Source organism: Mustela nigripes, chromosome 14 (assembly GCF_022355385.1).
Source record: "Mustela nigripes isolate SB6536 chromosome 14, MUSNIG.SB6536, whole genome shotgun sequence".
NCBI classification, from domain to species: domain Eukaryota; kingdom Metazoa; phylum Chordata; class Mammalia; order Carnivora; family Mustelidae; genus Mustela; species Mustela nigripes.
Genome location: NC_081570.1, coordinates 70,586,166 through 70,598,475, shown reverse-complemented (window position 1 = coordinate 70,598,475; position 12,310 = coordinate 70,586,166). Strand labels below are relative to the sequence as shown.

Genomic DNA, 12,310 nt, shown 5'->3' with positions numbered 1-12,310 from the left:
AAATATTTTTCAGTCAAGCCACCCCAAAATTGCCTGAAGACAAAATTTTTTAACAATATCAACTGGTTCAAAATTTGAAAAACACAATTACTTTTCTTTAGCTTTCTATGAATAGTGCTACATAAAACACATTGCCCAATTAATACTGGAAGTATGCTTTGTCTTGAAAAACTTCCAAATTTATGGAGAAATATTGTCAATTTATGGCCTGAAAAATTGAACTCAGACATAAATATTTTTAAATCTTTTATATCTGCCAAAGAAGAATTTCAGCTAGATGTGAAAAATTAAATTCTATTCTAATAATGGTACTTTAGCCACATTAACTAAAAAAAATCTGGGTTTAATGTAATTCTAAAACAACTGACTAATGTTCCCCTTAATGCTTTATTCTACTGTATGATATTCATGTTCAGTTTTCTAAAGCAGACTCTTGAAATGTCATGTATATCATTGTTAAATAATCATTATATATTTGGAAATGCCATTGCAATGTCATATAATGGAATTATGGGGGGAAAAATACAAGGAATATAATGATGTGTGTTCTTTGCCAATGCTTGTTGGATAAGTCCTAGAAGTTTACAAAGATCTACTATTGCTCTAATTCAAGATTTTATTAAAGCAAATGAGTACTTGACAAATTTTCGATGAAGATAAAAAAAATGGCATAGTATATTATATTTTCTCATTGATATCACACTACATGTGAATGAACTAAGTTTATACCTCCCCGAGGAGGGGAAAAAAAAAAAAGAAGCTGATTTGTGACCCAGCCAGACAGGCATAAAATTTGAAATTGAAATTTTTCAGAGTATACAATCCAATGATAGTATGCAATAATAATTTTACATTTTTCTAACATAAAACAATTTTAAGAAAAATTTGAAAACTGATATACTGACATTGATAAACTTAGTTGTTTATAAATTTATATAACACCACTTTGAATTCAATATTAATTATATTTAGTTGGTATAAGTTTTAGTAAATTTATTTAATTTGGAAAGACATTTTGAAATCGATATGCATTTGTTTCAAAGTCAAATAAAATCTTCCAAAAAAGAAGATCCAGTTGTGTCAATGTATATGCATATAATACAAAAATAATTTTTTGGCACTTGATTCATTTATTGGAACTTTTAACTATGCTTGGAATTATGTAAGTCTATTTTTTCAACTGTAAATCTTATGAAATCTAATACAGATCAAATATTTCCAATGAAAATTTTATTTCCAAATTGAGATATAAGGGATAAAATACAAAATGGATTTAGAAATTTTAGTATAAAACATGTAAAATACCACTTTAATAATATGGTTTCATCCTCTTGGAGCTTTAGTTTTCTCATCTGTAAGATGAGAATAAAAACATATGTCTTAAAATGTTGTTGTGAGGATTGACAAGTACAAAAGTACTAAACATATGAAGGGACTTCATAAACAGTATCCTTGCAAAACTAAAGCTCTGATCAGAAGTATGTGGCCAGTGAATAAGGGTTATTATCCCAGACTTCTTTGGAAATGACCCTTTGTAACAGTACTTTACCAAGTAAAGCAACTATATTTTCCATGTCTGGAAAGAAAATGAAAGCAAAACAAGCCCCAGTTTTGGCAGATCTCAGAAACAGCTGTAAGGGTCTAATCTTGTGCCTTTTGGGATTCTATTATAATCTAACTCTACACTGTCCATTAGGTTAACCACTAACCATTTGTGGTTGTAATAATTAACTGGTACTTCTGTTTCTAGGCAAGATGGAGTAAAAAGGCCCAGATTTATCCTTCTGCCTAAGTAATGAAAAAAGTAGAAGAAAATATATAAAAGAATGACATTCAAGACACTAGACATAGGTAATAGAGGACAGTGATTCCCAAGGGATGGAAAACAAGCAAGGTAAGCTCTATTCACTACTCCCTGAAGAAAGAGTTCACAGAGGAGAGTCCTAAAGACGGAGAAAGTTCTCAGCAGGAAAACTTTGGAGATGCACAGAGGCTTTCTTAAGTACTCAGCAGAGCAATGATTATCACATACATGTGAGGAAACTAACCGAGTCTGGGGAAAGAACCACCCCAAATAATTAGAGAGAACAATCCTCAGGGATCATGCAGGGATGGGAAAAGTGCATGTCTCCATCTACCAGAGAGGAAAATCTCATAATTCATGAGCACTGGCTAGAGTACAAAGATGGGTCTTGCCTCAGTAAGTGGGGAAAAATACCCTTAAACTAAATGAAGCTGTGGTCCTGCTAACAAAACTTATAAGACATAATAGGATCAAAAATTGTTTCCCAGTAACCTATCTGCACCCAGGACAGAGATCAGGGATATTTATAATTCCTATAAAAATAACCAGCACCCAAAAAAATAAAAATTCACAATATCTGACACTCAAATCAAAAGTTATCAGGTATGGAAAGCAGTAGAGAAATATAACCCATTCACTGAGAAATCAGTCAACTGAAATGGACTCAGAAATGACAGAATTAGTAGACAGGGACACTGAAACAGTTACAATGACTATACTTCATATGTTCAGAAGCAAGAGGAAAGACTAAAAATGTTAAACAGAGATATCATCATATAAAAATAAGACCCAATTTGAACTTCTAGAGATGAAACCTACATTGTCTGAAATGGAAAACACAGTGAGTGGGATTAACAATAGATTATACATTTCAGAAGGAAAGATTAGAGACCTTGAAGGCAAAACAATAGAAACTATCCGAAACGAAACACAAAGAAAAACGAATGAAAAAAAAAAAAAAAACCTAGGGCATTAGTGAATTGTGGCACCATATCAAGTGATCAAATACACTATAATTGGAATCACCAAAGGAGGAATGAGGGAAACCAAAAAATAATGCCTGGAAAACTTCTAAACTTGATGAAAACAGCCAATAGAGCCAAAAAACAAAACGAAACAAAATTCCAAGCACAAGAAAGATGAAGAAAACTATACCACATCTCATAATCAAATTGCTTTAAAATCAATGATAAAGAAAAACATCTTAAAGGCAGTCAAAAAAGAGACACATATAGAAAATGAAAGATAGGAAAAAGACTAAATGTTTTCCCTCAGGAAACAAAACTAGTTTGTCTAATCTCACCACTTCTATGCAACTTGTTAGTGGAGATCCTATTCTGTGCAATAAAACCGGTAAAAAAATAAAATACATTCACATAGGGAAGGAAAATGTTAGATTCTTTTTACTTACAAGATATAATATTTTAAAAAAGATTTATTTATTTATTTGACAGAGAGAGAATGGGAGAGAGCACAAACAGGGGGATCACCAGAGGAAGAGGAAGAAGTAGGTTCTCCACTGAGCAGGAAGTTTGATGCGGGGCTCCATCCCAGGATCCTCAGATAATGACCAGAGCTGAAGGCAGATGCTTAACCAACTGAGCCACCCAGGTGCCCCCATAATTATCTATGTTAAATATCTAATGGAATCTACCAAAAAGTTACTAGACTAATAAATGAGTTTATCAAGATTGTGGAGTATAAGGTCAATATGCAAAAATCAATAGTATTTCTATATACTATCAACTAACAATTGGATATTAAAATTAAGAAGCAATACCATTTATAATAGCATGAAATTATAAAATTATGTAGGGATATATCTGACAAAAGATGTGCATGACATACAGATGGGAAACTACAAAACATCGCTGAGAGAAATTACATAAGACCTAAGTAAATGGAGAAAAATACTGTGTTAATGAGTTGGAAGACCCAAAACTGTTAGATCAATTCTCCGAAAGTTATCTATATAATTCAATGCAATGCCATCAAAGCACCAGCAGGTGTTTTTTTTTGTTTTTGTTTTTGTTTTGGTAGAAATTGACAAATTGATTCTAAAAATCATTTGGAAATGCAAAGAACCTAGGAGAGACAAAACAAGTCTGAAAGAGAACAAGGTTAAATAGATAACACTACTTGATTTCAAGATTTGCTATACAGCTATAGTTATCAATTATGTTATATTGGCATAAATATATACAAAATTATGAATGGGATAAAAATTCCAGAAACAGATCCACACATATATAGTCAATTATTTTTCAACAAAGTTGCAGGAACATTTCAACAAACAGTGTGGGAATAATTGGATATTCTTAGACAAAAAACCCTACCACCACCACCACAAACAGAAACTAATTTAATCTTTATCTTATAACATACACAAAAATTTACTCAAAACTCACAGTCCCAAATCTAAGAAAATGTAAGCCTTTGCAACTTTAGGTTAGGCAAATATTCTTAGACATGACACTAAAAGGACTATTCATGGGGCGCCTGGGTGGCTCAGTCAGTTAAGCATGTGACTCGATTTTGGCTCAGGTCATGATCTCAGGGTCATGAGATGAAGTCCCTTGTTGGGCCATCATGGGCATGGAGCCTGCTTAAGATTCTCTCTCCCTCTCTCTCTGCCCCTCCCCACCCCTGCTCTCACATATCTGTGCATAGTCTTAAATACATACATACATAAATAAATCTTAAAAAAATAAAAAGATGGGGTGTCTGGGTTGCTCCCTTGTTAAGCATCTGCCTTTGGCTCAGGTCATGATCCCAGTGTCCTGGGATTGAGCCCGCATCAGGCTCCCTGCTCAGCAGGAAGCCTGCTTCTCCATCTCCCATTCCCGCTGCTTGCATTCTCTCTGTTGCTGTCTCTCTCTCTCTCTCTTTCTCTCTCTGTCAAATAAATAAATAAAATCTTTAAAATAAAATAAAAGATAAACATTATTCATAAAATAAAAAATTGATAAACTTGAGTTCATTGGAATTAAAAATTCCTAACTTTGAAAGACACCTTAGAGAGAATGAAAAGACAAGTCACATACTACTGGAAAATATTATCAAATCATGTATATAAAGGACTTGTATCCAGAATATACAAAAATTATCTACAAAATAGACATAAATAACTAGCCCAATAAAAAAGATGAGCAAAAGATTTGGACCATATTTTACTTAAGAAAGATGTATGGATGGCAAATAAGCACATGAGATGCTCAACATCTTTAGTCATTAGGGAAATGAAAATGCAAACTATAATATCAAATATGAAAAAGACTGATCATACTGAGTACATGAGGATATGGAACAAATGGAATTTTTATACAATGCTGGTGGGTATTTAAAATAACAACCAGTTGAGAAAACAATTTCTAAGTTTCTTAAAAAGTTAAATATATACCTGCCGGATAGCCCAGTCATTCCATTCCTATATATCCAAAAGAAATGAAAGCATATGTCCCCACACAGACCTGTACACAGAGTCAAAGCAGCTTTATTTGTAATACCTAAAAAATGGAAACAACCCAAATGTCTATCAGCAAATGGATGGATAAACAGTGAACAAATTGGTGTATATCTACACAATGAAATGTTACTTAGTAATAAAAAGTAATGAACTACTGATAGACACTATTACATGGGTGAATCCCAAATTAACTATGCTGGGTAAAAGAAACCACACCCCCCCTCCCCTCAAAAAGGTACATTCTGAATAATAGCATTTATATAAAACCCTAGAAAAAGTAAACTAATCTACAGTGACAGATAGTATATCAGTGGTTGCCTGGGGATATGGTGGCAGGGAAGAATAGGAGGGAGAGATTATAAAGGGTTACAAGGAAATTTGGGTGGTTATCTTGATTGAGATAATGGTTCCACAGGCATATAAAAGTATCAAAACTTACATATTTTATACTTTAAATACATGCAGTTTATTACATGTCAATTACATATCAATAAAGCTGTTAACTTTTAAAATTGCTTAAAAGTTCAATTATCAGTTACATTAGTCACATTGCAAATTTTTAAACAGCCACGTGTGACCAGTGGCTACCATTTTGCACAGCGCAAGTGAAGAACATTTCCATCACTGTTCAAAGTACTAGACTTACTGGAGAGCACTGATCTAACTCATAAAGGAAAAAAAAAGGCGCATCTCTTTCGTTTGTTTCTCTGGTATTTACCAACCCTAAACTTCAAGAATGGGATAAACATACCATCATGGCACTGATATATACACTACCCAAGAATCTTTAAAAGCAGATTTTATTAAGTTTATTTTAATGTAACTTTGCTGTGAAGCAAAATATACCCTCTACACACAATCACGTAGCACACTATTCCCTCATTTAGATATCCTAACTTCTATGCATTATTTATTTAATTAGTTTTCTCCAAAGCTCAAGTTGAAGGCAATTTTAAACTAAATGGCGTGGAAAAAATGGAACAATAACACTCTCTTGGAACTTACTTTCTCCTGGTAGTCCAAGTGGTTGTAGCTTCAAAATAACATCTAAATAGGGATATACATATTTTTTATATACTCACAGATATCCTACAAGTTACCCTGAAATATGTAGCATGTTTCAGAATATGCTACATAATGCAACTAAATTTTCCCTTCTAAAAGAATCAAGCATATAATTCACCACAAAGTTTCAAATGTGAGAACAGACATGAAAATACACTATGTTATGTACTGAAATGTTTCACATTCAAGGATCAGTTCATAAAATTAGTAGGACACAGTTGTTTAACTTTGTATTCTAACTAAAGCTTTTTTCTTTCCTTTACTACAGGTCTCAGTTTTGATAGACGTGATTTTATTTAAAAAGACTCAAATTCTCTATTCTGCCCCCACCCTTGTAGCCAATGGACTTGGAAGGCAGAGTCTGTTTGCTCAGTGTTTTTGTTTCAATATACAGAATGCAGGGCTGAGATCCTCCATGGTCCCTGTTCCAAAGCCTGACACCCTAACCCTTTATGCACAGTTTGATGCCTGAGACATCTCTGTCTTAGAAATGGAATAAAGAAAAAGGCAACTGGGGTTGTGGGGAGAGGGGGAGGGAGTCTGGTGGCCAGTGCAGACCACGCAAAATCACCCCCAAACAGTACATTGTAGTAGATAAGCAAGAAGTATAAAAATAGAAACCAAGTCCCTCTGTTGTTTGCAGAAGCAGAACTCACAAGCCAGTTTCACTTACTTTTTTACACCGACAGAGCCATTTTCCTTGTTTTCCATGTCAACAGATAGCATGGGAAGGCTGCAGGGTTCCTTTACTTCAGCAACTAATCAATAAGGGAGAAAAGCTTGTGTTTAATTCTTAGAAAGTGAGAGAAGAATATATATTCTGAATCGGAAACATAGTGGTCCCTTTTACAGCTTCACACCAGTTCATGTATGTTTGTTTAAACCACCAGTTCCCTCAGCGATAGGAGAGATGTGATTAAACCTAAAGAACTGGAGGAGACGGATTGGGGTGCTTTCATCTGTACTGGCACTCCCTGCCTTGACAATAAGCATTTACAAATGAAATTGAATCCTCCTTCAAAACAAGTGCTGTGTGAACTGGCACAGCTTCCCCTGGGTGCCAAGCTCTCACTTAAGACATTGCAACTCATAAATGAGTCAAAGTCAAGATAAACAATCACCCTTTTCCTGCCCCTTCAGACCACGGGCTAGGATTTCTTTTCTTTTTCTTTTTTTTTAATTGTATTTTTTTGTTTGTTTGTTCACTCACAAACCTTCTATTTTTTCATTGCAATGCAAAAGAGCACTTAAAGCTTTTGTCAGCAAGTATTCCCCTACCTCACATATGCTCAACGAAAGCCTCAAAACCTGTCTGTGAGATGGCCACGCTGTGGTAAAGCTGGAAGCTCACAAAAATGTCAGATATCCCTTAGCACAGAAGGTTGGTGCTGGGGAGTGTGTGTGTGTGTGTAAGAGAGGGGAGGCAGCTCATTAGATTTATGTAAAAATCACCAAAATGTCCAAGGAGATATAGTAGCATCCATCACTGTGTCTTTTTGTTTAGTAGGATGAGGACTGTGAAAAAATAAAAAACCCTCCACAATTAATATGCAATTAGCAAGATGAAAAAGCTATGAACAAAACTGCTTTAAAAAACTAGTTCTGAAACGTGCTTGTTCTACAGCTGAAGCCATAAATTAAATACATTTCCTCTCAAATTACTTTATACTTCGGCACTCCTTCTCTAGGGATTACTCTGACATGACAAGTGCATCATTTAGTATATTCACAAGATTTTATCACTGTTCGAGAAGTAGATGATTAACAAATAATACTGTTAAGTGTGGGATAATCTTCACTTCTGATACACACACATGTGCACGCGCACACACACACAAACTTTCAGTTGCTAAACCACTTAGATCATTCACAGAGAAATCCAACATTTAATATATATATAGATATTAACATACATTCACACACCGTTACAGAGTAGACAGAAGATAGTGCTGCTGCTCCATGCCAAAAGAAATGATTTCACTTCAGTTGGAAACTGTTACACATTCACCATTTTCTAAGCATCTCAGAAACAAAACAAAACAAAACAAAACACTAACAATGATACTCTGTAACACCATACTACATTGTCTTATTATTATTATTATTATTTTCTTTTTGTGGAAGAGTAAAAAGAAAACCTACCTAGAAGCAACTAAAACATGTCATTTTTTATAGGCTTATCAAGAGCAGCCAAAGAAACCCCAATGTTTTCTTTCACAAAGTAGGCTGGCAAAGGAATTCAATAAGGAGGTACAATTTGACACAGTGAAATAAAACCAGGCTGGCTCTCAGCCAACATGACGTTAGGAATCACACACAAGCTGCACCAACTGCCTTCTGGTTCATGGCTGACTTTTTAAAGCTACAGTGTGCCTGTTCACTTTTGCTAACTACCTTCAGCACAATTAGTGGAAGTGAATGAATCAGGAGTCCAAGAACTGCAGAACTCTCCCTGCACCTGTCTTGTAAAGAAAAACCTGCAGTATCGATAGCCTCTTATTTACTCTCTCCCCCAACCCCCTTCATGGTTGCTGCATGATAGATCCTTGCTGTTGTTCTGAGCAGGAATGTCATGTTTTGAAAACTATTTTTCTCCCCCATGGGAGAAAAAAAAAAGAAAAAAAAAAGAGAAAATAAGAGAAAGAACCTAGCACTACTGGCTATAATCAGTAAATACTCAGGAGCTACAGACCTGTGTTACACTTTCTTCCTAACAGAGACTCAGGGCTGGCTTTTAAGCAATCTCTTTAAGAATAAGGAAAGCACTGCCCAGCAGAAAATCCTTTTCTTCATTATGCAGGAAGTAACATATTTCAGAGGATGCAAAGTGGATGACCAGATCTTTTGAGAACACCTACATTCTTTTATTTTGGCATTCAACCCACCATATGAAGTCAGCCAAAATGAAAAATGAAACAAATCTCATTCTACAAAAACAATTAGTTCTGGGAGGTTTAATCTTAACTGTTTATTCCAGTTGCATACAAAGCGTAATTCAACAAATCTAACTAACACTATCCATGAGCACCACGTCCTATATTAGTTACATATGAAAAAGAAGATACTATGCCAATCTCCAAATTTATAGTATCTCCCCCCACTCAGGAAATGGGAAGGTGGCACAGGGAGACTAGGCATGATCTTTTAATTTACTCTGGCCAATCTCACAGTTCCCTTGCTTGGCTGAAACCACGGCTGAGTGGAAACATTCCCATTCCACAAATATGTCATAGATACACAGAAAGCATGCATAGCTTTCATCAAAAGAAACAACATTCAATATTTGGACACTTTTAAGTCAAGATGTCAACTAAACTACTTAAGATAGGGCAGAAAGAATACAGGTTCCCAAGAGGGATTGTAGAAAAAAAAAAAAAATCATCTGTTGCTATATGACTGCGTAGAACTCAGGAAGAACTGAGGAGAAAGTAATAGGTCTCCCTTTTCTTTAATAATTTTTTAAGGGCCCTAGGAGAAGATTAGAAATTATAATCTAAATTTGCAACCTGAATTTCAAAGTCAAATTTCTTTCCCCCTCATCTATTCCACGAAGGATATTAGAAAAGTTCAACTTCATGAAAGATCATGACTGAGAAAGATTTCAAATGCTCTCTCTGCCCATCTTCACCATTCCTCCTCTGAAAAAGCAAATGATAATTTAGGGACAAATTCTAAAAACAACAATAATAATAACAACAATAATTTAGGGACAAATTCTAAGTGTTCATTTATTTTTGAGGACCATTTTTTTTGAGTCTGGTCAAACAGGGGAGTCTTATCACCACTGATCAAAATGATGAACTCTTCTGGAGATAGAGAGCCCTTTCATCAACAGATTTCATAATGCTTTGGGAGTTGATCTGAAATTCCTGAAATGTGCTCCAACTAAATTCAGATGGGCTGGGGTGTGAGTCCTGGGGGGAAGGATGGATGGGAAACGTGTCTCAACAGCACTGTCAAGCCAATGGCTCAGAACAAAATCAGGTCAGCTCTGAATCTTGAAAGGAGAGGCAAAGAAAATCTAGTTACATGTAACTTTTCCTTAAACACCCCTACAGGAGGAAGGTTTCTGTGAAGTTTCTCCAAGATTTTCTTCCTACACATAAAGGACATCTCCTTCTCTCTCCTCTGCTGTGATCAAGTTTGCCTGTTAGATAACGGTAAAGATTTCAGAAGATGATGTAGGAAATCAATCCCATTTTATGGGGGAAAAAAAGAGTCAAGAAAGCATTTTAAATTCTAACAAGGGCAGGTTTCACTCATCAGCTAGTTTCTAACTTGGGAATAAATCGACATTTGTGGGTAGAAGTATATATACTGGTACTCACCCACTTCCTCCTTACTCTCTCCAACAAACTGATTTAACTCTCTTCTCCACTAATAAAAATGATGCGTATGTATATTGTATATGGTATGTGTATACAGCCTGTAGGATAAACAAAGTGTGTGTATGTATGTATGTTTATGTGATGTGTATGCTGTGTGTAATACGTATGGTATGTGTTTGTGGCGTGTGTAGTGTGTAGAGTGCACGGTGCGTTTTTATGGGCGCGGGTGTGTAGTGTGTTAAGTGTAGGGTGAGAGAGACAAACAAGATCGTCTGATCCATTATTCTGATATTACGGGATGCGCTAGAATAACTTGGGAGATCCTCGTGTTGGGATTCTGAAGCAGAACTTTCGGGCACAGTTGAGAATGGGCTGAGGAGGGGAGATGAGTCAGCAAGGGCGGGAAGCTGGTGCCTCTGATAGAGCTTCTTTTATTGTTCAGGACTCACTCCCCCCATTCCAGCCCCCACCCCGGGAACCGGCGGGGTCCCAAGGGACCCACTCGCCCTGCCTCCCGTCGGGGAACCGGCCCGCAGGAGTGTCCAGCCCACATCGCAGAGTGCAGACCTGGGTCCACGTGGCTGCCGGAGAAACCTCGAGAAGTCGCCGGAGGGAGGGCCGTGCTCACCGCGTCCCTAAGGGCGTCTCAGGGGAGCGGGAGGAGCGGCCTGGAGAGCGAGCGGTGGGGCAAGACTGAAGGCAGGAGAGGGGACGCCTGGAAGCCTCTTGGAGGAGCGGCGCCGTCCGATAGACAAACGACTCGCTGGTGGCACCGGCGACAAGAGGGGAAAGTTTCTGACTAAGACTTCCAAGAAGAAACCGTTCGTCTTTGAGTTTGGGGGCTCCCCGGGGAGCCCGTCTGTGGAAAGGGAGTGTGGGGGTGTGGCGCTCGCTGGGCGCCCAGCCGCGCCGGTGCCACCACCCAGTCCCATCCTGCGAGCTCGGCCCCGCAGCCCCGGCGAGCCGCAGCTCTCGGCGGAGCCCGGCACGCTTCTGCCCCCAGTTCCACTCCAGGGTGACACATTCCACGCTCGTGGGTGCAACAAGCTGCGGGAGCACCGGACACACAGCAGTGACGAGGGAGGGCAGGGCGGTTTTTATTGTGGTTTTCTTCGTTTCCTTTAATCCTGGAGAGGGTAGAGGGTGGCCGCGTTCCCAGTGCCCTCGCAGCACGAGCGTATCACTTACCTCCCCGCATGGCCGGCGCCGGGAGGCTTTCCCCCGCGCAGAGCTCGGCGGCCGCCACGCGCCCAACCCGGGTGCAGCCGGCCGGGCGCGCGCGCGGCACGCCGGGACTTGTAGTCCTCCGCCGGCGGGCGGGGCGGGGGTCCGAGGGCTGGGGCCACCAGGAAGCCGAGAGGTCGGGGAGGGAGGGCGCAGGGCGGGGGCCGTTTGAAAGTCAGGGACGACCTTTGCAACAGCTTAAAACCTCCAGGGAGCTGGGGGAAAGGAACATTCCTAGAGAGAGTTTTAAATTGGGGGTGTTCAGGCCAATACCATTATTGCCCGGTCTTACTGGCTCACGACCTGTTGAACTTCTTAAGCTGGGTTTGGGCGGTAATGACAAGTAGACATTTCCCGAGCCAAATTCATATTATTTGGGGCCTTACTCTTCCTTCACTCCGAGCACAAACTTGGCGTGCTCCA

General features: G+C 38.3%; 1 protein-coding gene across 4 annotated transcripts in view; it reads right to left on the bottom strand.

Moving 5' to 3' along the window:
* SAMD13 (sterile alpha motif domain containing 13) overlaps positions 1-11,922 on the bottom strand; it is a 40,904-nt gene extending 28,982 nt beyond the window's left edge. For 2 of the 4 annotated variants that reach the window (XM_059376962.1, XM_059376965.1), the window contains exons 1-2: positions 11,852-11,922; positions 7,009-7,093 (exon numbers count right to left, since the gene is read on the bottom strand). In XM_059376962.1, coding sequence (XP_059232945.1) covers positions 7,009-7,093; positions 11,852-11,861 — 95 coding nt within the window. In that variant the 5' untranslated portion in view covers positions 11,862-11,922. Of the gene's footprint in view, positions 1-7,008; positions 7,094-8,258; positions 8,361-8,477; positions 8,650-11,851 lie in introns of those variants that run through there. The other 2 variants (XM_059376963.1, XM_059376964.1) reach the window with 2 other exon arrangements.
* Positions 11,923-12,310: the final 388 nt, after the last annotated feature.